The sequence below is a fragment of the Scyliorhinus torazame genome, chromosome 21, assembly GCF_047496885.1.
Source record: "Scyliorhinus torazame isolate Kashiwa2021f chromosome 21, sScyTor2.1, whole genome shotgun sequence".
Classification (NCBI taxonomy): Eukaryota; Metazoa; Chordata; class Chondrichthyes; order Carcharhiniformes; family Scyliorhinidae; genus Scyliorhinus; species Scyliorhinus torazame.
The window spans coordinates 71474479-71499637 of record NC_092727.1 but is presented as its reverse complement, the minus strand read 5'-3'; the positions used below and the strand labels follow the sequence as shown (position 1 = coordinate 71499637).

The 25159-nt window shown below is 46.6% G+C and overlaps 1 protein-coding gene across 2 annotated transcripts in view; it reads left to right on the top strand.

Annotated features, from left to right (window-relative positions):
- The window catches only part of map3k3 (mitogen-activated protein kinase kinase kinase 3), a 274267-nt gene that overhangs the window by 120837 nt on the left and 128271 nt on the right, over nucleotides 1-25159 (top strand). For both annotated transcript variants that reach the window (XM_072486935.1, XM_072486936.1), the window contains one exon: nucleotides 12356-12489. In XM_072486935.1, the coding sequence (XP_072343036.1) occupies nucleotides 12356-12489 (134 nt within the window). The remainder of the gene's footprint in view (nucleotides 1-12355; nucleotides 12490-25159) is intronic.

The following is a 25159-nucleotide window of genomic DNA, read 5'->3' as shown; positions in this document are numbered from 1 at the left end:
TCTGTATGCAACGGACCCATTAGAGGGGTTGGAAGAAATCATGAGGATTCTAGGGGAATTTGGCCGGTTTTCGGGGTATAAGCTAAATATGGGGAAAAGTGCGATCCAGGCGAGGGGACAGGAGAGGCGATTGGGGGAACTGCCGTTTAGATTAGTAGGGAGAAGCTTTAGGTATCTAGGCATTGAAGTGGCGCTGGAATGGGACCGGCTACATAAATTAAATCTGGCCCGGTTAATAGACCAAATGAAGGACGATTTTCGGAGATGGGACACGCTCCTGTTGTCATTAGCTGGGAGGGTGCAGACGGTGAAGATAACAGTCCTCCCCAGATTCCTGTTGGTGTTTCAATGTCTCCCCATCTTTATTCCACGATCCTTTTTTAAATGGGTCAACAAAGTGATCTCTGGCTTTATTTGGGCGAGCAAGACCCCGCGGGTAAGGAAGGTAATGCTTGAGCAGAGTCGGGGAGAGGGCGGGCTGGCGCTGCCAAATTTTAATAACTATTACTGGGCAGCGAATATAGCCATGATCAGGAAGTGGGTAGTGGGGGAGGGGTCGGCATCTGAGCGCATGGAGACAGCTTCATGCAAGGGCACCAGTTTGGGGCATTGGTAACTGCGCCTCTGCCGTTCCCACCAGCACTGTACTCCACCAGCCCCGTGGTGGTGGCAGCCCTGAGAGCCTGCGGGCAATGGAGGAGAGATGTGGGAGCAGAGGGAGCATCGGTCTGGTCCCCAATCTGTAATAATCACCGGTTTGCCCCGGGAAGTATGGATGGGAGTCCCGGATGTGGTGGCGGAGAGCAGGGATTGAGAGGATGGGGGATATGTTTATAGAGGGGAGCTTTCCGAGTATGAGGGCGCTGGAGGAGAAGTTTGGGTCGGCGAGGGGAAACAAATTCCGGTATCTGCAGGTGCAGGACTTCCTACGTAAACAGGTGTCAACCTTCCCGCTCCTACCGCTAAGGGGGATTCAGGACAGGGTAGTTTTCAGAGGGTGGGTAGGAGAAGGGAGCGTCTCAGACATTTACAAGGAACTTATGGGGTCAGAGGAGGCGCAGACCAAGGAGCTGAAGCGCAAGTGGGAGGAGGAGCTGGGAGGAGAGATAGAGGATGGTCTGTGGGCGGATGCGTTGAGTAGAGTCAACGCGTCCGCAACATGTGCCAGGCTCAACCTGATACAATTCAAGGTCGTTCACCTGGCTCACATAACAGTGGATGAGCAGATTCTTTGGGGTGGAAGGCAGGTGTGCAAAATGTGTGGGAGGACCAGCGAACCATGTCCACATGTTCTGGGCATGTCTGAAGCTTAGGGGATTTTGGCAGGTGTTTGCAGATGTCATGTCCACGGTATTAAAAACAAGGATGGCGCTGAGTCCAGAGGTGGCAATTTTCAGGGTGTCGGAAGACCCGGGAATCCAGGAGGAGAAAGAGACCGACGTTTCTGGCCTTTGCTTCCCTGGTAGCCCGGAGACGGATACTATTAGCTTGGAGGGACTCAAAGTCCCCGATGTTGGAGACCTGGCTATCGGACATGGCTAGCTTTCTCTGTTTGGAGAAAATCAAGTTAATCTTGAGAGGGTCACTGTTAGGGTTCGCCCGGAGGTGGCAACCGTTCGGTGACTTCTTCGCGGAAAATTAATCGTCAGCAGAAGGGGGGTTAGTTTAGCTTAGAGTAGGGGGTTAATAAAGGTGGGACCTTGTAAGGGAGGGAGACGGCTTTTACACTATGTTTATAGTTTCATGTACATTGTTTATTGTGTTATAATACCAAAAAATACCTTAATAAAATGTTTATATAAAAAAAAAAGAAAATATATCACCATTTACATATGTCGCTGGGTCAAAATCCTGGGACAGCACTGTGGGTGTACCTACATCTCATGGGCTGCAGTTGTTCAAGAAGGCAGCTTACCTTCTCAAGGGCAATTAGAGATGGGCAATAAATGCTTGTCTAACCAATGATGCCCACATCCTGTAAATGAATTGAAAAAGCAATTAAAAGTTACCTAATTATAGGTAAGTGTTGCACAAGTCTTGGTCCATTGATCTAACTTGTAGCAAGAGCAATATCAGAGTAATGGGGAAGGCAGTTCAGGAGGGGGCTAGGAGAGATTACTTTTTATTCAAATCTCCCATTTACTTTTTTTTTTAAAGCAGCAAGTTTTTATCTCAGAGTCAACTCCAGGAATATCAGCCAAGCGCAGATGCTCTCATCCTTAGGCAATATATAATGTATTCTCGGCTTCCATGCTGCTCTGGATTGACTGGCTTATCAGGAGCTCTATGTACCCTTTTACAGTCACTGTGTATTCTGGACTGGTGGACAACTTGCATTTCCAGCTGTTGCTAGGATTAGTTGGCCAGACTAAAATAAGATTTTTTTTATCAGAGAGGCAGATAGATTGCCTGGTTTTTGGCAGGGCGATAGAAGAAAGGAAGGGCTATGCTGGAGCTGTCGGGTCACTCTGCTAGAGCGGATATGTGATGCATTCACACCCAGTTCACAAGGATGTTCTCACCTGGTAGGGGATATCACCCGACACCTTGCCAGATTTAAGAGAGCAATGTGCGGTCATATCGTGTGTATCACCTTTATAAATGTTTATTGTATCTCTGGACTTTGAAAGTTGCACGGTCAAACATCTTGTTGGGGCTTTTGCTGCAGTGTGAATAAGCAGTCTTTAGACTGAATCCAGTGATTGAGAATTCCTGAAAATTTCCTCTACAGTATCTGGGTGTATAGATATCACACACGTTTACATTAGCCCCTAGTAAGGACAGAGCTGACCTGCTGCATCACAGACCTTCAGAGGAGTGTTTTACTCTTCTCTCTGCGTCTGTTTATCTTTGACATAGTGTGAATTCAGCCGCGTTTGTGTTTGTAGGGAGAGATAACGATCGAGCAGGATGAAAACGGTCCAGATCTCAATGCTCTTGTTTTTCCATTCACTTCCTTTGATATACACTGCTCTGCGCGACTTCCCCTTCCTGTTAGTAAGATGTTGTTTCCACAATAGCAGTTGGAGGCTGGCCAATCAGATAACGATTGCTTTTAGTATTGTGTGAAGGAGTGCTTTGGATGTGTTTGAGAAAGTGAAAGTTTTGGGGAGGTAGTAATGCATTTGAACCCAAATGTTAATTTATCTTGTTGGTTTCTTTCACTTAGAGGAAAATGAAAGCTTGAAGTAAAATCTTTTGTTTTTGTGAACTGTGTTCATTCTCAATTATCTCAAAGGACACTCAGTCTAAAGCTGTATTGTGCTATAACCAAGCTACATTTAGGATTGTGCACACAAGGTAAGTTATGCATATTTTTAACTGCAGTCATTTTAAAGAAGGCTGTTCTTTTGAATTTTTCTCCAAAAGCATGTAATCCAAGTCGATGTGGTAAACAAAAAGATGCATTTTTAAATTGTGCCTTTCAAATACCTCAAGCACCTTCACAGACAGTGAATTGTATTTGACATTGATTAATTAGTTGTTTAGGTGAATATAGTAGTCATGATGTGCTCAGCATATCTGTGAAAACTAAAGTGAGGTGAATAAGCAATTATTGAGAAAGGCATTTCGGCGAGGACATCGGGAGAACTTGACGAGTGCCATGTGATCTTTGACAGCCTGAATCATCAAAACAAGTAACTGATTACTGCCTCATCTAAAGAATGGCATCTCTGGAGATGTAGCATATCCCTTTAGTATCTAAGCAAACCAGATTATATGTAAACACATCTGTAGTATTGGTTTCTTGCTTAAAGAAACACCCTCCAATTCATCACTGCCCGTGCAACTGCACAGAAAGCTAACCTTGTCAGATATCAAGAAGAAAAAAACACCTGTATCCATGTAGCACCTTTAATGTCTCAGACATCACAACACACTTCAGACAATATGAGGCTTATTAGGCTGGGGTTGTTTTCCAAAGAGCACAGGCGGGGGGACCTGATTGAGGTGTGGAAAATTATGAGGGATGTAAATAGGGTTGATGGGAAGAAACATTTCCCCTTAGAAGGGTCAATAACCAGGGGGCATAGATTTAAGGTCAGGGGCAGAGGTTTTTTTCACCCAGAGAATGCTGGGAATCTGCAACTCACTGCCTGAAAGGGTGGTTGAGGCGGGAACCCTCACAACATTTAAGAAGCATTTAGATGAGCACTTGAAACATCATAACATACACGGCAACGGACCAAGTTCTGGAAAATAGGATGAGAATCTATTGATGACTGGCACAGCCTCGATGGGCCGAAGGACCTCTTCCTGTGCTGTAGAGCTCTATGACTCTATACAGTTATAATGTGCAGACACATCAACTTTTGAGTTTAGGAAGGTCCCACTAACAGCAGTGAGGTTAGTGATCCATTAATCCAGGTATTTCAAAGTCGGGGTCTCGACCCGTGAGTGGGTCGTGGGCAGGTGTCGCGGCGCTCCCGATTGCGCATATTCGCACGCAACAGCCGCAGCAGCTGGCTTTTAACAAGGCCGGCTGCGAGTGGCCTTCAAAATGATGGCCGCGACTATATAAAAAAATGCGGGCACACCAACCCATGTCCACATTTTTGCTTCATTCGGAACACAATTGAGCATAAGGCACTATCCGTACATGAGAGAAAATAAGTGGAGAAACAAAAGAACATTCTGGCCAGCCAACCAGCCCACTCGGAATTGAATGAAATGCAAATTGATACAGGAGCAAATACTTTATCCCTCATGTCTTTCAAAATATGAAACAGCTACTGGTCTGGCCAGGTGGACAGTAAAGCAGCAAATGGAATATAACCCAGGGAAGTGTGAAGTGATGCATTTGGGAGGTCGCACAAGGCAAAGAATTACACAAATTGGAGGATATTGAGAAGTGTAGAGGAAGGGAGGGACATTGGAGTGAATGTCCACAGATCCCTGAAGGTAGCAGGACAGATTGCTAAGGTGGTTAAGAAGGCATCTGGAACCCTTACATTTATTAGAAGGTAGGTTTGCGCAATGGGAGAAGCAGGAGAAGATTTTTTTTTAAATGCAATGTAATCTTCCTGCCTGAAGGGAGGCAGAGAGCAGGTCCCCCCCCCCCCCCCCCCAACATCATCATGGGCGTGATTGCAATTCCTCCATTTTGTCAGCAGCAAACAAGGTAAGCAAAAATGGTGGGTCACGAAGGTCGGCAGGTGTGGACCCCGAAGGGCGGCCGGTGCGGGTCTCGAAGGTTGGCCAGTTGGTAAAAATGAGTCCCCAGAAAATAAGTTTGAAAAACACTGCATTAATCTGGGTGTTTGAAGAATGAATATTAGCCAAGGCATTCGACAAACCCTCCCTGCTCTTTAAATAGTGAAGTAGGATCTTTAAGCATTTCTTCTGACCAAGTACTTTGGGATGAGCCTGGCTGATTGGTACCACTCGCCCGCTTGAACCCCCCCCCCAAAGGTTCAATACGGACTCTGTTTTCTTAACTGATTTCAGTGAGAGCAATCACTGCTCTGCTGTTCTTGGGTGTGGGAGGGGGAAACACTACCAAGATCCCTGCTTCTGATCACAATCCAGTCACTCCTGCTCAAAATAACCTACACAGGTATCAGCTGATGGGAATCCACTCCACTGTATTGCACAATAGCCTGCTGACATTCACTATTTTGTCGGTAATGTGAAGAAAAGTCATTGGGCAAGCTTTGGGAGGATGTTAATATATACCAAATGGTATATCTTCTTTTTTTTTTTTAAAGATTTTTTATTTTTCCAATTAAGGGGCAATTTAGTGTGGCCAATCCACCTACCCTGCACATTTTTGGATTGTGGGGGTGAGACCCATACAGACACTGGGAGAATGTGCAAACTCCACACGGACAGTGACCCAAGGCCAAAATCGAACCCGGGTCCTTGGCGCTATGAGGAAACAGTGCTAACCACTGCTACTGTGCCACCCCACCAAGCGGTATATCAAAGAAGAGTCAGGGCAGTGGATTGTCGTTAAATTTTGCTTCAAACGCTTCTTTGAAATGTCTTGAGACATTTTATTACATTAAAGGTGCTACATAAGCTCAAGTTGGTTATGCACAAACATTTCACTGAGATAATTGCTAGCTGATGTGTTAAAAATTAGGCTTCTGGCTTCTGGGTGCGGCAATGACCAGCTGAGTCGCACGTTTCGGCACCTCCCATCGGAACGGACTTTTGGGCTCTTAAAAGGAGCCCCAACGGCAATTTAAACGGCCAAAATCACTGTGCGGTAAACTAGAAGGGAATCCCCCCGGATACACATGGAAAAAGAAGAGAATAGCGGCCGGATTGCAGAAGATCCCCTGGAGCAGCGGCAAGGAAGGGAAGCTCGAAGCAAGATGGCGTCGGAAGGTGGCCGTTTGTTATGGGGCCCGGAGCAACAAGAGTTCCTGCGGCGCTGTATGTAAGAGCTGAAGAAGGAGGTGTTGGCCCTGATATTACAGGCGATTGAAGGGCTAAAGGAGGAGCAGAGGACCCAGGAGCTGGAGCTTCGGGTCGTGAAGGCAAAGACTGCTAAAAACGAAGATGAAATACAGGGCCTGGTGGTGAAGACAGAGACGCACGAGGCACAGCACAAAAGGTGTGTGGAGAGGTTGGAAGCACTGGAGAATAATTCGAGGAGGAAGAATTTAAGAGTCCTGGGTCTTCCCGAAGGCGCAGAAGGGGCGGACGTCGGGACATATGTGAGCACGATGCTTTACTCGCTAATGGGATCGGAGGCCCCGACGGGCCCTTTGGAGGTGGAGGGAGCCTATCGAGTTCTGGCACGAAGACCAAAGGCTGGAGAAATACCTCGAGCTATAGTGGTGAGGTTTCTCCGCTATAACGACAGAGAGACGGTCCTCAGATGGGCGAAGAAAACTCGGAGCTGTAGGTGGGAGAACGCGGTGATCCGCGTATACCAGGATTGGAGTGCGGAGGTGGCGAGAAGGAGGGCAAGTTTCAATCGGGCTAAGGCATATATTCACAAAAAGAAGGTTCAATTTGGAATGTTGCAACCGGCGAGACTGTGGGTCACACACCAAGGGAAGCACCACTTCTTTGAGACGGCAGAACAGGCGTGGACATTCATTGTGGACGAGAAGCTGGAATAGTCTGGCGAGAGAAAGAGCTTCTGGGATAAAGTGGTGGGGTGATTATGTGGGGCGAGGAAGGGGAAGGGGGGGGATGATTTTTCAATTTGTTAATTCTTCGATCCTGTAACTTTTCTCTCTTCCCCTCGTTGGGGGGGGGGAGAGAGTATGAGGAACTGTGGGCGCCGGTGGGAAGGAAAGGGGCAGGAGAAGGGAAATGCGCCATTAGGGGCGGGGCCGAGTGGGAAACGCGGGCTTTGCTCCCGCGCAATGGTAATTGTGGCGGGAACAGGGACACAGGAAGGAAGGGGCCTCGCACAGTGAGGGGCCGAGGGCAAAGGGGGAAGCCGAGGTCAGCTAGAGTTCGCTGACTTCTGGGAGCAACATGGGGTGTGCAACTACGCTAGAGGGGGATCTAGCGGAGGGGGGGGAGGGGTGGGGTGTTAACTGGGTTGCTGCTGCTAAGGAGAAGGGGGAGCTGTTATGGGACGGGGTGGTCGAGACGGGGGGGCACCGTCGGTGGGATATACAGGTACGTGGGAACCGGGTGAGGAGCTGGGTTAAAAAAGGAGATGGCTAGTCGACAAGGGGGGTGGGGTAAAGAGCCCCCCAACCCGGCTGATCACGTGGAACGTGAGAGGGCTGAATGGGCCGATTAAAAGGGCACGGGTACTCGCACACCTAAAGAAATTAAAGGCAGATGTGGTTATGTTGTAGGAGACGCACCTGAAACTGATAGACAAGGTCAGACTACGTAAAGGATGGGTGGGGCAGGTGTTTCATTCGGGTTTAGATGCGAAGAATAGGGGGGGTGGCTATCTTAGTGGGGAAACGGGTACTGTTTGAGGAAAAGACCATTGTGGCGGATAGTGGGAGTACATATGTGATGGTGAGTGGCAGATTGCAAGGGGAGGCGGTGGTTCTGGTGAACGTATACGCCCCGAACTGGGATGATGCAAACTTTGAGGCGTATGTTGGGGCGTATCCCGGACCTGGAGGCGGGAAAGTTGGTAATGGAGGGAGACTTCAATACGGTGCTTGATCCAGGGCTGGACCGGTTGAGGTCCAGGACCTGGAGGAGGCCAGCAGCGGCCAGGGTGCTCAAGGACTTCATGGAGCAGATGGAAGGAGTAGACCCCTGGGGATTTATTAGGCCTAGGAGTAAAGAGTTCTCATTTTTCTCCCATGTTCACAAGGTATATTCACGGATAGACTTTTTTGTCTTGGGAAGGGCACTGATTCCGAAGGTGACAGGGACGGAGTATACGGCCAGAACCATTTCGGACCACGCTCCACATTGGGTAGACCTGGAGGTAGGAGAGGAAAAAGAACAGCACCCACTCTGGAGAATGGATATGGGCTTATTGGCGGATGAGGGGGTCTGTCTAAGGGTGAGGGGGTGTATCGAAAGTTACTTGGAGCTTAATGACAACGGAGAGGTTCAGGTGGGAGTGGTCTGGGAGGCGTTGAAGGCGGTGGTCAGAGGGGAACTGATATCCATAAGGGCACATAAAGGGAAGCAAGAGGGTAAAGAAAGGGAGCGATTGTTGAAAGAACTTTTGAGGGTGGACAGGCAATATGCAGAGGCACCGGAGGAGGGACTGTACAGGGAAAGACAAAGGTTACATGTGGAATTTGACCTGCTGACCACGGGTAAGGCAGAGGCACAGTGGAGGGGGGCACAGGGTGTACAGTATGAGTATGGAGAGAAGGCGAGTCGGCTACTGGCCCACCAATTGAGGAAGAGGGGAGCGGCGAGGGAGATAGGTGGGGTGAGAGATGAGGAGGGAGAGATGGAACGGGGAGCGGAGTGAGTGAACGGGGTGTTCAAGGCATTCTATGAGAGGTTATATAAGGCTCAGTCCCCGGGAGGGAAGGAGGGAATGATGTGTTTCCTGGATCAGCTGGAATTCCCGAAGGTGGAGGAGCAGGAGAGGGCGGGACTGGGAGCACAGATTGAGATGGAGGAGGTGGTAAAAGGGATTGGGAGTATGCAGGCGGGGAAGGCCCCGGGACCAGGTGGATTCCCGGTGGAATTTTATAGGAAATATATGGACCTACTGGCCCCGCTTTTGACGAGAACCTTTAATGAGGCCAGGGAAAGGGGGAAGTTGCCCCCGACTATGTCAGAGGCGACGATATCGCTACTTTTGAAGAAAGAAAAAGACCCGCTGCAGTGTGGGTCCTACAGGCCCATTTCCCTTTTGAACGTAGATGCTAAGCTCCTGGCCAAGGTGATGGCGACGAGGATAGAGGACTGTGTCCCGGGGGTGGTCCACGAGGATCAAACTGGGTTCGTTAAGGGGAGACAGCTGAACACGAACATACAGAGGCTGCTAGGGGTGATGATGATGCCCCCACCAGAGGGGGAGGCGGAGATAGTGGTGGCGATGGACGCCGAGAAAGCATTCGACAGAGTGGAGTGGGACTATCTGTGGGAAGTGTTGAGGAGATTTGGTTTTGGAGAAGGGTTTATTGGATGGGTACAGCTGCTATATCGGGCCCCAGTGGCAAGTGTGGTCACGAACAGGCAGAGGTCTGACTACTTCCGTCTTTCTAGAGGGACGAGGCAGGGGTGTCCCCTGTCTCCGTTACTGTTTGCATTGGCAATTGAGCCCCTGGCCATAGTACTGAGGTGCTCCAGGAAGTGGAGAGGAGTACTCAGGGGAGGAGAAGAACACCGGGTATCATTGTATGCAGATGATTTATTGCTGTATGTTGCGGACCCGGTGGAGGTGATGCCTGAGATAATGCGGACACTCAGGGAGTTTGGGGAATTCTCGGGGTACAAATTGAATATGGGGAAGAGTGAGCTGTTTGTGGTGCATTCGGGGGAGCAGAGCAGGGGAATAGATGATTTACCGCTGAGGAAGGTAACAAGAGATTTCCAGTACTTAGGGATTCAGATAGCCAGGAGTTGGGGAACCTTACATAGGCTTAATCTAACACGATTGGTGGAACAGGTGGAGGAGGATTTTAAGAGATGGGACATGGTGCCCCTGTCACTGGTGGGTAGGGTGCAGGTGGTCAAAATGGTAGTCCTCCCGAGATTCCTTTTTGTGTTTCAGTACCTCCCGGTGATGGTCACGAAGGCTTTTTTCAAGAAAATCGAGAAAAGTGTCATGAGTTTTGTGTGGGCTGGGAAGACCCCGCGAGTGAGGAGGGGGTTTTTGCAGCGTAGCAGGGATGGGGGGGACTGGCACTTCCGAACTTAAGTGAGTACTATTGGGCCACCAATATCTCAATGGTGTGCAAGTGGATGGGAGAAGGGGAGGGAGCGGCGTGGAAGAGATTGGAGATAGCGTCCTGCAAAGGAACCAGCCTACAAGCACTGGCGACGGCGCCGTTGCCGTTCACCCTGAAGAAATACACCACAAGTTCAGTGGTGGTGGCAACACTGAAAATTTGGGGGCAGTGGAGACGGCATAGGGGAATGACGGGAGCCTCGGTGCGGTCCCCGATAAGAAATAATCATAGGTTTGTCCCGGGGAGAATAGATGGGAGATTTAGAGCATGGCAGAGAGCTGGGATTGTGCAATTGAGGGATTATACATATACAATTTACATTGCAGAAGGAGGCCATTCGGCCCATCGAGACTGCACCGGCTCTTGGAAAGAGCACCCTACCCAAGCTCACACCTCCACCCTATCCCCATAACCCAGTAACCCCACCCAACACTAAGGATCTGTTCTTAGACGGGACGTTTGCGAGTCTGGGAGCACTGACGGAAAAATATGGGTTGCCCCAAGGGAATGCATTTCGGTACATGCATTAGGGCTTTTGCGAGGCAACAGGTGAGGGAATTCCCGCAGCTCCTGACGCAGGAGATTCAGGATAGAGTGATCTCAGGGACATGGGTGGGGGATGGTAGGGTGTCAGATATATACAGGGAAATGAGAGACGAGGGGGAGATCATGGTGGATGAGCTGAAGGGAAAATGGGAAGAAGAGCTGGGGGAAGAGATTGAAGAGGGGCTGTGGGCAGATGCCCTACGTAGGGTGAACTCTTCATCCTCGTGCGCCAGGCTTAGCCTGATACAATTCAAGGTTTTGCACAGGGCGCATATGACCGGAGCAAGGCTCAGTGAATTTTTTGGGGCAGAGGATAGGTGTGGGAGATGCTCGACAAGCCTGGCAAACCACACCCACATGTTTTGGTCATGCCCGGCACTGCAGGGGTTTTGGGCGGGGGTGGCCAAAGGTGGTGGGGGTCGGGGTCTGTAGATCCCCAAATTTCTTTCTCTGTCAGTCTGGCCTCAATAAAAGTTGAGACGGATTCGCACGTAAAAAGAAGTTATTTATTTAGCTTGCAAGCTTAATCATCTTACAGAAACGTAAAAGACATCCAGCCTCTTACACCCCAGAAAAACAACTGACTAAGAGACAAAGGGATCTCTGCAAAATCAATTCAAATGGTATCAAGTTTCACATACTCGACGGACATAGGTCAGCCTATGTCCCTCCTGACCTGTTTAATCTATTCTGATTGGCTCACTTCCAATCCCTTTCTCTGGCCCCTATCAATGCAGCATCACTCTCATAGACACACCTCTTCCTGCTTTTTCCATGCGGTCTCAAACCCCTTTGTCCCTAACTGCCAGAATCAAAGTGGCTTATTTCTACATTACATTAACTAGTATCTCTAAAGTAACTATTTTATATCACATTCGTCAGGTCGAGCCAGGCTGGAGGTTGGCTATATTTGGGGTTGCAGAAGAGCCGGGAGTGCAGGAGGCGAGAGAGGCTGATGTTTTGGCCTTTGCGTCCCTCGTAGCCCGGCAAAGGATATTGCTTATGTGGAAGGAAGCCAAACCCCCGGGCGTGGAGACCTGGATAAATGACATGGCAGGGTTTATAAAACTAGAACGGATAAAGTTTGCACTAAGGGGTTCGGCGCAAGGGTTCACCAGGTGGTGGCAACCGTTCATTGACTACCTCGCAGAACGATAAAGGAAATGGGAAGGTAACAGCTGCAACCCAGGGGGGAGGGTGGGGGGGGGGGGGGGGGGGTGGCGGGTCCTCGGGGGTGTTTATGTATAGATATTTGTACTTGGTTATGTATATTGGATTGTTTGATTTTATTATTTGGGAGAGTTATTATTTTTATTATGGCAGTTGCCATTTAGTATATATAATATTTACTTATTTTTTATAAAACGGTCGCTGTTATTTATATTGTTTTGCTGTAAAAAGGGAAAAACCTTTGTACTGTTTTGTTTGGCCGAAAAATTTGAATAAAATATATATTTTTTTTAAAAATTAGGTTTCTGCACTGCTCAGTAAAATTGTTCTCTGTGCAGGTTCTCAGAACACAGGTCGAAGCTCACCACCCCCAGGATATGTACCAGAACGACAACAGCGAATTGCTCGCCAAGGATCCTACACCAGCATTCACAGTGAAGGGGAATTCATTCCTGAGAACATGGAACAATGTGTGAGTAAAGACTTTGTTCAGTAATGTTTCCTAAAATGTGCAAAACAAAAATCAGGGTTTTAAGTGAGGAAGTAAGAGCAAATGTACTGTCTATAAACGTTTGAAGAGGTTACTTTGGAACACTTCCATCCAGGGATATTGGCTGTGTCTACAATATCCAGCACTGATCTACCAACTCGTCAAAGTGTTTGGGTTGAAGTGAAGCTTTGGTGTACATATGCATGACCAGAGGGTGGGGAAGAGTGTTGGTAGCTCTACCACACTATGTTGCCACAAGCTCTGGCTGAACGTTTGTGTCCACACTAATGGATTGAGTCGAGTTGGCTCTTCTCATTTTCTTAAATCAAATTGATCTGTCAAGAGAGTTCTAGCAGCAAGGCAAAGCCTGATCTCTCGGATCAGAGGACTGGTAGAGTATGGCTCTGGTGGTCACGTCTGTACAAACAGATCAGTGCAGCCATAAATCAGGGGGGGTGGGCAATGTGGGGTGATACTAAGTCTAATAAACGAGACACGTTCTCGGTTTGATCTCCAACCTGCATGGCTGTCATTCTCAGTCATTGTGTGATCTGCCCAATTGAGCTCCTTCCCATGCCTTCTTATTGTCCTCTTTACGTCCAGGATAAACTGTTTTCCTGGGTTCAAATTTCCATCACCTGTAAGAATAATAAAGCCACATCTTCCTTGAAAGATGTTGGTGAGATGACGCTGCATGTCATTATGAATGTACATATTGGCCAATTGCTGATCAATTTATGCCCCTCTAATGTTGCAACAAACAGCATCACACCCTTGCCTCCCTCTGATCTTTAAGAACTTGTTGGTTTTGCACATTAAGTGCTCATAATTAACATCAGATTGTTAAATGCTGCTCATACTAATTGTGATCACAATGCTGGTCAATCTCTACGGCACAGAAAGGGGAATAGTTTAAAATAAAAGCAAATTACTGCGAATGCTGGAATCTCAAACCAAAGAGAAAATGCTGGAAAATCTCAGCATCTGTAGGGAGAGAAAAGAGCTAACGTTTAGGGCAGCACGGTAGTAGCATTGTGTATAGCACAATTGCTTCACAGCTCCAGGGTCCCAGGTTCGATTCCGGCTTGGGTCTCTGTCTGTGCGGAGTCTGCACATCCTCCCCGTGTGTGCGTGGGTTTCCTCCGGGTGCTCCGGTTTCCTCCCACAGTCCAAAGATGTGCAGGTTAGGTGGATTGGCCAAGCTAAAATTGCCCTTAGTGTTGGGTGGGGTTACTGGGTTATGGGGATAGGGTGGCGGTGTTGACCTTGGGTAGGGTGCTCTTTCCAAGTGCCGGTGCAGACTCGATGGGCTGAATGGCCTCCTTCGGCACTGTAAATTCTATGAAATCTATGAGTCCAGATGACCATTTGTCAAAGCTGAATAGGTTAAACCGTTGAGTCTCATTACTTTAGATAAAAAGCTTTCTATAGGTATGTCAGGAATAAGCGAATGACTAGGGAAAGAGTAGGACCAGTCAAGGACAGGGATGGGAAGTTGTGTGTAGAGTCTGAAGAGATAGGCGAGATACTAAATGAATATTTTTCGTCAGTATTCACTCAGGAAAAAGATAATGTTGTGGAGGAGAATGCTGAGCTCCAGGTAAATAGATTAGATGGCATTGAGGTACGTAGGGAAGAGGTGTTGGCAATTCTGGACAGGCTGAAAATAGATAAGTCCCCGGGACCTGATGGGATTTATCCTAGGATTCTCTGGGAGGCCAGGGAAGCGATTGCTGGACCATTGGCTTTGATTTTTATGTCATCATTGGCTACAGGAATAGTGCCAGAGCACTGGAGGATAGCAAATGTGGTCCCTTTGTTCAAAAAGGGGAGCAGAGACAACCCCGGCAACTATAGACAGGTGAGCCTCACGTCTGTAGTGGGTAAAGTCTTGGAGGGGATTATAAGAGACAAGATTTATAATCATCTAGATAGGAATAATATGATCAGGGATAGTCAGCATGGCTTTGTGAAGGGTAGGTCATGCCTCACAAACCTTATCGAGTTCTTTGAGAAGGTGACTGAGCAGGTAGACGAGGGTAGAGCAGTTGATGTGGTGTATATGGATTTCAGCAAAGCGTTTGATAAGGTACCCCACGGTAGGCTATTGCAGAAAATACGGAGGCTGGGGATTGAGGGTGATTTAGAGATGTGGATCAGAAATTGGCTAGCTGAAAGAAGACAGAGGGTGGTGGTTGAAGGGAAATGTTCAGAATGGAGTTCAGTCACAAGTGGAGTACCACAAGGATCTGTTCTGGGGCCGTTGCTGTTTGTCATTTTTATCAATGACCTAGAGGAAGGCGCAGAAGGGTGGGTGAGTAAATTTGCAGACGATACTAAAGTCGGTGGTGTTGTCGATAGTGTGGAAGGAAGTAGCAGGTTACAGAGGGATATAGATAAGCTGCAGAGCTGGGCTGAGAGGTGGCAAATGAAGTTTAATGTAGAGAAGTGTGAGGTGATTCACTTTGGAAGGAATAACAGGAATGCGGAATATTTGGCTAATGGTAAAGTTCTTGGAAGTGTGGATGAGCAGAGGGATCTAGGTGTCCATGTACATAGATCCCTGAAAGTTGCCACCCAGGTTGATAGGGTGGTGAAGAAGGCCTATGGAGTGTTGGCCTTTATTGGTAGAGGGATTGAGTTCCGGAGTCAGGAGGTCATGTTGCAGCTGTACAGAACTCTGGTGCGGCCGCATTTGGAGTATTGCGTACAGTTCTGGTTACCGCATTATAGGAAGGACGTGGAGGCTTTGGAGCGGGTGCAGAGGAGATTTACCAGGATGTTGCCTGGTATGGAGGGAAAATCTTATGAGGAAAGGCTGATGGACTTGAGGTTGTTTTCATTGGAGAGAAGAAGGTTAAGAGGAGACTTAATAGAGGCATACAAAATGATCAGGGGGTTGGATAGGGTGGACAGTGAGAGCCTTCTACCGCGGATGGAAATGGCTGGCACGAGGGGACATAGCTTTAAACTGAGGGGCAATAGATATAGGACAGAGGTCAGAGGTAGGTTCTTTACGCAAAGAGTAGTGAGGCCGTGGAATGCCCTACCTGCTACAGTAGTGAACCCGCCAACATTGAGGGCATTTAAAAGTTTATTGGATAAACATATGGATGATAATGGTATAGTGTAGGTTAGATGGCTTTTTGTTTCGGTGCAACATCGTGGGCCGAAGGGCCTGTACTGCGCTGTATTGTTCTATGTTCTATAGTAACTTGTTGTTGGGACTCTCCTTGTAAGCAGATATCCGACAGGTGGCCCACAACTGTATGTTGCAGACACTCTTTAATTAACTGCCCACCAACCTCAATCATAGAATCTCTACAGTGCAGAAGAAGGCCATTCGGCCCATCGAGCATGCACCAACTCTTGGAAAGAGTACCCTACCTAGGCCCATGCCCTGACCCTATCCCAGTAACGCCACCTAACCTTTTTGGACACTAAGGGGCAATTTAGCATAGCTAACCCACCTAATCTGCACCTCTTTGGACTGTGGGAGGAAACTGGAGCACCTGGAGGAAACCTACACAAACACTGGGAGAAAGTGTGAACTTCATACAGACAGTCATCCGAGGTTGGAATTGAACCCGGGTCCCTGGCGCTGTGAGGCAGCAGTGCTAACCACTGTGCCTCCATGCCGCCCCGGTCCTTTTCTTCTATTGAACCCTGTTGACTTATTACGATTTAATTCACAGTTAAATTGTTTATTCTCCTTGAGTGTACCCCTGATACGCTGGACAACACTTGTCCCTCAATGAATATTTCAAACAATCGGAATATCAGGTGGTTATCACTTGTTTGTGACAGTTTGCTGTGTTTCCTACATTACAATAGTGACTATACTCTCTCAGTAAATGTGTTGTGGGCACTTTAGTGGGATGTCCTGTCAAGACATATTAGCAGCAAGCAGTTGCATGGTGAGCTGATGCCACACGATGTTGGCATTAACGAGTGCACACTGGCCAGTCAGAGACTGTGCAGGAATGGTGTGTCCTGCTTGCAGCTGGGCCATTAAAAGAGCAGCTTCTGATGCCTCTTGAACAGCAGCCAGGAGTGTTCAGGACTTGTTTCTACACTTGAGTGTGTGGGCCTCTGTCTGACATTGAGATACCTGCAATTCCACAGAGTTCAATCCTGAAGTTTTGCAAATATATTCCGTTCTCTTAATTTCCTTCTGCAACTTTCTCAACCCCTAACTGAGTGCTCAGGCAGACAGACCACTTGTCCCCAGGCCTGTGCCTGTGGTGTAGATGGTGGTGCTGTGCCAGAGCAAACCTCAGTGACTCATCCTCTGTCAATGACCTCATTGACAGTGGGACAGGACCTCCCCTTCATTCGGCACATACACACAATTTTCTTCTTCTCTTCCTACGTAAATCGTTTAGTCTGCTTGGACCCGCTCCTAAAATTCCACTAATCCCCTTTTATTTAAGGATAGAAGTTGCATTTAGAATGCACATTTCAAAGCCTCACACTGTCCCAAAGCACTTTGAAGCCAAATAAGTACTTTTGAACTAATTTTACATTCTTGTTGTAATGAAGGAAACACAGCAGCCAATTTGTGCACAACAAGATCTCACAAACAGTAATACAATTATCTGTTTCAGTGATGTTGGTTGAAAGATAAATATTGGCCAGGACACTGAGGCAGATAGAGCTTTAATATGTTATCCAACAGATGGCTCCTCACATGTTACAGTGTCAGGGAAGGGGGTGGTGTGAGTGTGGCCAGGTGAACAAGGGCATGGGGGGTTTTCCACCCCATTGATTTACAATGTTTAGAGTGGCGCATCAGTAAAATTATGAAGACTGATCTGCACTTATGTAGACTTATCACATCTTCAGAATGGCTTTAAGCTCATTACATCAAAGACATTTTGAAGCATAGCCACATTTTTGGAAGCTGATCTGCACTCCGCAAAATCCCAGAAGCAGAAAATCAGATTTTGTTTTTGGTGGCATTGATTTGAGGGGAGGTTATCGAGTCAGCTGCTAGGAGTACTCTTCCAATTGAACCATTACTGAGGTTGTACAATATCTCCCCAGGTGCTCTCCAACTAACCGAGAGAATCCTTTCTTGTTGCACCTACCTAACATGACCAAAACAATTCATTTAAATGCCATTTTAAATTTGAAACAAAAACAGCAGTTGCTGGAAATATGTAGTGGTCATCATCTGTAAAGAAAACACGCTAATGTTTCAATTGTCACCCCTCATTGGAATTAAAAGCTAAGCATTATTTTCGTAAAGTTGGAATTGAAAATATACTGCAGAAAGGAAGTTTTTCCGATACAATGAGCTGCAAACTATAATGAAGGACTGTCGAGTCAGTGAAAAAACTGATTTTATTTTAAATTTTGCCCTTAATTTTATTTAAATACAGTCACTGCAGCATTCACACTAGGATATTTCAGGTGACATTTTGCTGAACATGGTTCCGAGGGAGCTGCCTGATGAAATCCCATAGAGTTCTTCAAATAGAACATACAGTGCAGAAGGAGGCCATTCGGCCCATCGAGTCTGCACAGACCCACTTAAGCCCTCACTTCCACCCTATCCCTGTAACTCAATAACCCCTCCTAACCTTTTTGGTCACTAAGGGCAATTTATCATGGCCAATCCACCTAACCTGCACGTCCGAGGGTGGAAATTTAGCTTTAGTAGTCTCACTAAGGGGATGTGCAGCCCACAGGTGTGTATTGGTGGTTCCACCATGTGTTCTGGAAAAAAAAGGTAATACATTTATCGTGTAGATTTGAAAGATGCACTTGTAGCTGTGGTTTGATTACATCACCATCAACATTCTTTTTCTTGAATGAAGTGTAGAAACCTGAATGCATCCTTGGTATCCCCAGCCAAGAAGCTTTCAGACTTGCAGTTTCCTTTTGAATGTGTCAGTTCTTCACGTTGGGCAAAAAGAGTTTTCCAGTCTTGCATTGTTTCATTCAACCCATTAATTTCATTGAATATGTTTGCGAGGTAAACCAGCGACATACCGTCACTCGGCACCTCAGCAAGTTGAGGTTTTTTACCGGCTAGGAAGTTATGTATCCTGTCACTGAAACTAAATATGTGGGCATGCATTCTGCCTTGAGATAGCTGTCTCACCTCCGTGTACAAGGGCACAAAATTGTACTTGGTATCTTGTTCCTCCACAAGGTGCCCCAGAACACAAATATTACCACTGTGTTCAGAACATTGTGAAGACCTGGTTCAATATCTTACATGGCAAGTGCCTCTTGGAGTAAAATGGAACTTTTATTTTTTGCTGAACACCAGAATTCCCTCTTGTGTTTGCTGCAGCCTCATTGGTGCAGAGCCCAGTGTAGTTGGTCCAGCTGATTTTACTTAGCGTCATGAAATCACCAGCTCTTCAGAAATGTTATCTTGAGCTCTTTGCAAAATAAGTTTGCTGTAATTTCCTTATTCCTCAAGTACTGATAGATAAATAAATAGAATATTATAGAATGCCTGTGGATTCACAAAGTTGTAGAGCAAAATCATTCTCAATCAAAGTAATCTTTTCTGACATTAATTAGATCAATCCGTAATTTGACGTCCGTGTTTTTTTCCAGTTCTGCTTTCCAAATGTTTCCCTTGTTATTTCACTGGCAAACGGCACACTCAACTCCTCAGCATTTGCACGTGTTTTTATTTGTAGCAATCTTTTACGACACTCTATAGGATGAGATTATAAGCTAATCATCAATGCTCACTGTAGATTTTATTACTGCCTCAGTACTGAACATTCCTTAGTCTTTTGCCTAAAAAACAAATGTTGCTTGTCCTTTTGCATTTTATGCTTGGTAGTTAAATTTGGAGGGTTTCAAAGATTCAGAGAACAGTTTTGTGCACAAATTCCATACTGCGGTTGATGAATTTCTCCCCTTCCAGTAAAAATAAAACCAAAATTGAAGTCTTTCTATTTCATTAGTTTTGTAAGGCGATTGATTTTTTTTTTTAAAACATCCTTTCATCATCAAACAGTTTTCAGCCCTTCGTGTTGAACTTGATGAAGGAAGTATCATCGCTCGAGTGTTTTGTTGGTGAGAAGTTGATGGTCACCGTATCCCGTTTTCTTGTATTTACTATAGGTGCTTACAATAATTTTTCCTGTCATCATTTCCCTTCCCCCTGTTGAAATAGCAGTTTACGTTTTTTAAAAATTGTACATTTACACCATGTGCCCACTTGCTGTCCAAGGCCTGCTCCGCCACATTGAGCATTTGCTTAACAGGAAATGAATCAGCAGCAAAAAGTATAGTTTTCACTATAGGTTCATTTTATGCAAACTCGGCTAGACTGGGCTAAAGTTCCAGGTGGACATCTTTTAGTTCCGAAACAAAACACTGATACAGAACCCCAAAGCCAATGACTTAATCACAGCAGCAATGGATAGGATATGAGAGAAATGGAGAAATCACAGAATACTACAGTGCAGAAGAGGACCTTCAGCCCATCGAGTCTGCACCGATGCATGAAAGACCCTGACCTACCCACCGAATCCCACATTTTAAAAAAAAAAACATTTTATTCTCCTTTTTCACATTTTCTCCCAAATTTACACCCAACAGTAAACAATAATCAGAAACGAATGTAATGTCAATCCCCATATCAATAACAATGATCCCATCCTCCCATCAAACCCCAAACATTAGCCCGCATGTTACCATAAACAAATTATAAAAAGGAATCACCCATAGTCACCATTAACACATACAGTCCCTCTCCCCCCAACCCTCCCAGCCCCCTCCATCAATGTTCGATGTAATCCAGTTCTCAAAAGTGCATAATGTATAACGCCCATGAATTGTAAGACCCCTCAATCCTTCCCCTCAGTTCAAATTTGACCTTTTCAAGCGTCAAGAATTCCGGCAGGTCCCCCCGCCACGCCAGGGCACAGGATGGATAGGTTGATCTCCACCATAACAGGATCCGCCTTCGGGCGATCAACGAGGCGAAGGCTATAACATCTGCCTCCATGCCCGTTTCCAACCCCGGCTGGTCCTACCCTGAATATGGCATCCCGAGGGCCTGGGTCCAGTTTCACATGCACCACTTTAGAGATTACCCTAAACACCTCCTTCCAGTAATCTTCCAGCTTTGGACAGGACCAAAACGTATGAACGTGGTTTGCGGGGCCCCCCTTGCAACGTTCACACACACCTACCCCCTCAAAGAGCCAGCTCATCCTCGCCCTTGTAAGGTGTGCTCGATACACCACCTTAAGCTGTATCCGCCCAACCTCGCACACGAGGTGGTGTTCACCCTCCGGAGCACCTCACACCAGAACCCCTCCTCCATACCCTCTACCAACTCTTCCTCCCACTTTGCCTTGGTCCCTTCCAGTGACGCCGTCTCGTCCTCCAAAATAGCCCCGTAAACCGCCAGTACTACCCCCTTCTCCAGTCCCCCTGTCGTCAGCGCCTCCTCCAGCAATGTGGAAGCCGGCTCTACTGGGAAGCTCTGTAACTCCTTTCTGGCAAAATCTCGGACCTACATGTATCTAAATATTTCCCCCTGCTCCAGCCCATACTTCGCTCCCTGCTCCTTCAATCCCGCAAACCGACCCCCAAGAAACAAATCTTTGTGTCCTAATTCCATTCTCCTCCCATGTCCGAAAATTTCCATTCTTCTTCCCTGGCTCAAATCTATGGTTCCCCCAAATCGGCATTTCCCTTGACCCTGCCCCCAACCCAAAGTGCTGGCGAAACTGCCTCCAAATTCTCAACAAAACTATTACTATCAGACCCCCTGAGTATCTCACTGGGGCTGTCGGGCGCAGCGCTGTCGCTAGCGCCTTCAATCCCGACCCCCTACCCAAACTCTCCTCTATTCTGACCTATTGGGTGTCAACCCCTCTGATCCAGCTCCATACCTTCTCCACATTCGCTGCCCAGTAATAATACATCAGGTTTGGAAGTCCCAAACCCCCTGCCTGTCTTCCTATCTGTACCTTTCTAATTCTGACCATCTTCTCCCCATATGAACGAGGTAATCATCCCTTCAATCTCTCTAAAAAAATGTCTTTGGCAGGAAAATCGGCAAGCATTGAAAAATAAACAGGAATCGCGGCAGCACATTCATTTTAACCGCCTGTACCTGACCCGCCAGTGACCTAATACCACTTGCCTGAGCTTGGCCCATAGCCTTGAATGTTATGGCGTGCCAAGTACTCATCCAGATACTTCTTAAACGATGTGGGGCATCCTGCCTCCACCACCCTCCCAGGCAGTGCATTCCAGACCGTCACCACTCTCTGGGTAAAAAATATTTTCCACAAATGCCCCCTAAACCTCCCACCCCTCACTTTGAACTTGTGTCCCCTCGTAACTGACCCTTCAACTAAGAGGAACAACTGTTCCCTATCCACCCTGTCCATGCTCCTCATAATCTTGTACACCTCAATCAGTTCCTATAATGTGGCGACCAGTATTGCACACAGTACTCCAACTGTGGCCTCGCTAAAGTTCTATACAGCTCCATCATGACCATCCTGCGTTTATAATCTATGCCCCGATTGATAAAAGCGAGTGTCCCATATGCCTTTTTAACCTGCCCTTCTGCCTTCAGAGATCTATGGACAAACACACCAATGTCCCTTTGTTCTTCGGAACTTCCCAGTGTCATAGTATACTTCCTTGTTAAATTGCTCCTTCCAAAGTGTATCACCTCTCACTTTTCAGGGTTAAATTCCATCTGCCACTTATCTGCCCATTTGACCATCCCGTCTATATCATCAAAGAACAAACTAAGAACAAAGAAATGTACAGCACAGGAACAGGCCCTTCGGCCCTCCAAGCCTGTGCCGACCATGCTGCCCGACTAAACTACAATCTTCTACACTTCCTGGGTCCGTATCCCTCTCTTCCCATCCTATTCATGTATTTGTCAAGATGCCCCTTAAATGTCACTATCGTCCCTGCTTCCACCACCTCCTCCGGTAGCGAGTTCCAGGCACCCACTACCCTCTGCGTAAAAAACTTGCCTCGTACATCTACTCTAAACCTTGCCCCTCTCACCTTAAACCTATGCCCCCTAGTAATTGACCCCTCTACCCCGGGGAAAAGCCTCTGACTATCCACTCTGTCTATGCCCCTCATAATTTTGTAGACTGTAACCCAAGACACTCAACCTCACTGTTAACCACCTGGCCAATCTTTGTGTCATCTGCGAACTTACCGATCCTACCCCTCACATAATCATCTATGTCATTTATATTAATGGCAGACAATAGGGGTCCAGCATGGATCCCTGTGGTACGCCACTGGTCTCTGACTCCCAGTCGCTAAAGCAGCCATCTATCATCACCCTCTGTCTCCTACCTCTAAGTCATTATGAATCCACCTTATCAAATCACCCTGTATCCCATGTGCATTTGCCTTAATTAGTCTCCCATGTGGAACCTTGAAATAAGCAGCTCAGAGTGACTTTACACACCCTGCCTCAGCACCATCCTCTCCCGTTTCGTCCTCTGTACCTCTTCACAGATAGTATTGGATTGGATTGGATTTGTTTATTGTCACGTGTACTGAGGTACAGTGAAAAGTATTTTTCTGCGAGCAGCTCAACAGATCATTAAGTACATGGGAAGAAAAGGGAATAAAAGAAAATACATAATAGGGCAACACAAGGTATACAATATAACTACATAAGCACCGGCATCGGATGACGCATACAGGGTGTGGTGTTAATGAGGTCAGTCCATAAGAGGGTCATTTGGGAGCCTGGTAACAGCGGGGAAGAAGCTGTTTTTGAGTCTGTTTGTGTGTGTTCTCAGACTTATCAACTGAAGGGTGCAATCATCCAGACTAGCTCCATCCGTCCATCATAGAGGCACGTGGTTGTGAATATAAAACTCTGAGTTTGAGATATGGGGGAAATTGAAAACACCTTGAGCTATGAACACAGACTGAAGACATTTAAGGATAGAATCATATTGATCCTGATTATTACAGCCTTGCTGCAGCCAAGGATAATCTCTTTCCACTTCACATTTATTATTGAGGTAAACCTGTGGAAACCAGTGATATGCCAAGGAACCTGTCCAACCACATTGCAAAAGGTCTCCAACAATGAGAACTTACGCATGTGCAGTCTTTGTATCCGAGATTACTCCAATCATCTCAATACACGGGAACATGGGAGACTACTGATGGGAGAAACATCTCGTGGGATACTATTGAAGGGTCAAATTGCAGTTCCTAGGTTGAGAAATCCTGCAGTAGCAAACCAAACTAAAGAGAACTAAAAGAGGAAATGTGGGGTAAAGAAAGTGTACGACAACCAATTAGTGGGTAACAAAAGGGAACCCAAAGGTCTTTTGTAAATGTATAAATAGAAAAGAATTGTCGAAAGAAGGGTAGGGTTGATTTAGGACCAGAAAGGAGATCTGTGCAGAAGGCACGGCTAAAGTACAAAATTGCACTAATCTTCACTGAAGAATAGATGCACAGTTGAGGAAGAGGATAAAAATAAAGCGGAGACACTTAAAGGTTGACAGTACTCAGAAGTAGACAAGTTAGCTGGTCCAATTGAGATGCTAGGTTGTTGAGGGAAGTAAAGGGAGATTACAGAGACACTGGCCACAATGTTCCAATCCTCAAATGTGGGAATGGTGCCAAAGGACTGCAGAATTGCGATTTTTACCCTCTGAGAAAAAAAAGGGGAGAGAATAAGTCTGCCAATGACTGACTAGTCAGCCCAACATCAATGGTGGGGAAACCTTTTAGAGACAGTAACTTGAGACAAAATTAATTTTCACTTGGAATAGTAAGGATTTGTAAATGACAGCCGACATGAATTTGTTAAAAGCAAAATGTGTTTGGGCTCTTTGAAATAATGGAGAGGATTGATGAAAGTGGTATGATTGATTTTATGTACAAACTTTCAAAAGGTGTTCCATAAAGTATGGCATCAAATACTTGTTAGCAAAATTGAAGCCTGTGGGATTAAAAAAGCAATGGCAGCATGCAAACAAAATTGGCTAATGGACTGAAAGCAGAGAGCAGCGATGACTGGTTGTTTCTCAGACTGGAGGGAAGTATAAATTGGTCTACCCCAGGATTGTAATGGGATTGCTAATCTTTTTGATATGAATCAATGATCTGGACATGGGTATATAAGGCATAATTTCAGTCTTTCCAGATGATGCAAAACTCAAATTTAGTCAAATGTGAGTATGTTTGCAGACTTCCGCAAGACATAAACAGACAATAAGCTGGACAGTCACATTACATTATTTTAATACAGACAATTGTGAAATGATGCACTTAGGTTGGAAGAACAGGCAAAATAAACTAAATGGTACAGTCTTGAAGAGGAGTTGGAAATCATAGAATGCCTACAGTGCCGAAGAAGGCCATTTGGCCCATCGAGTCTGAACCGATCCTCTGAAAGAGCACCCTACCTAGGTCCACTCACCCGCCCTATCCCCGTAGCCCCACCTAACCGTTGGACACTAAGGGGCAATTTAGCATGGCCAATCTACCTAACCTGCACATCTTTGGACTGTGGGAGGAAACGAGAGCACCCGGAGGAAACCCACACAGACGGGGACAACGTGCAAACTCCACACAGTCAGCAAAGTTCGGAATTGAACCCGGGTCCCTGGTGTTGTGAGATAGCAGTGCTAATCACTGTACCACTCTC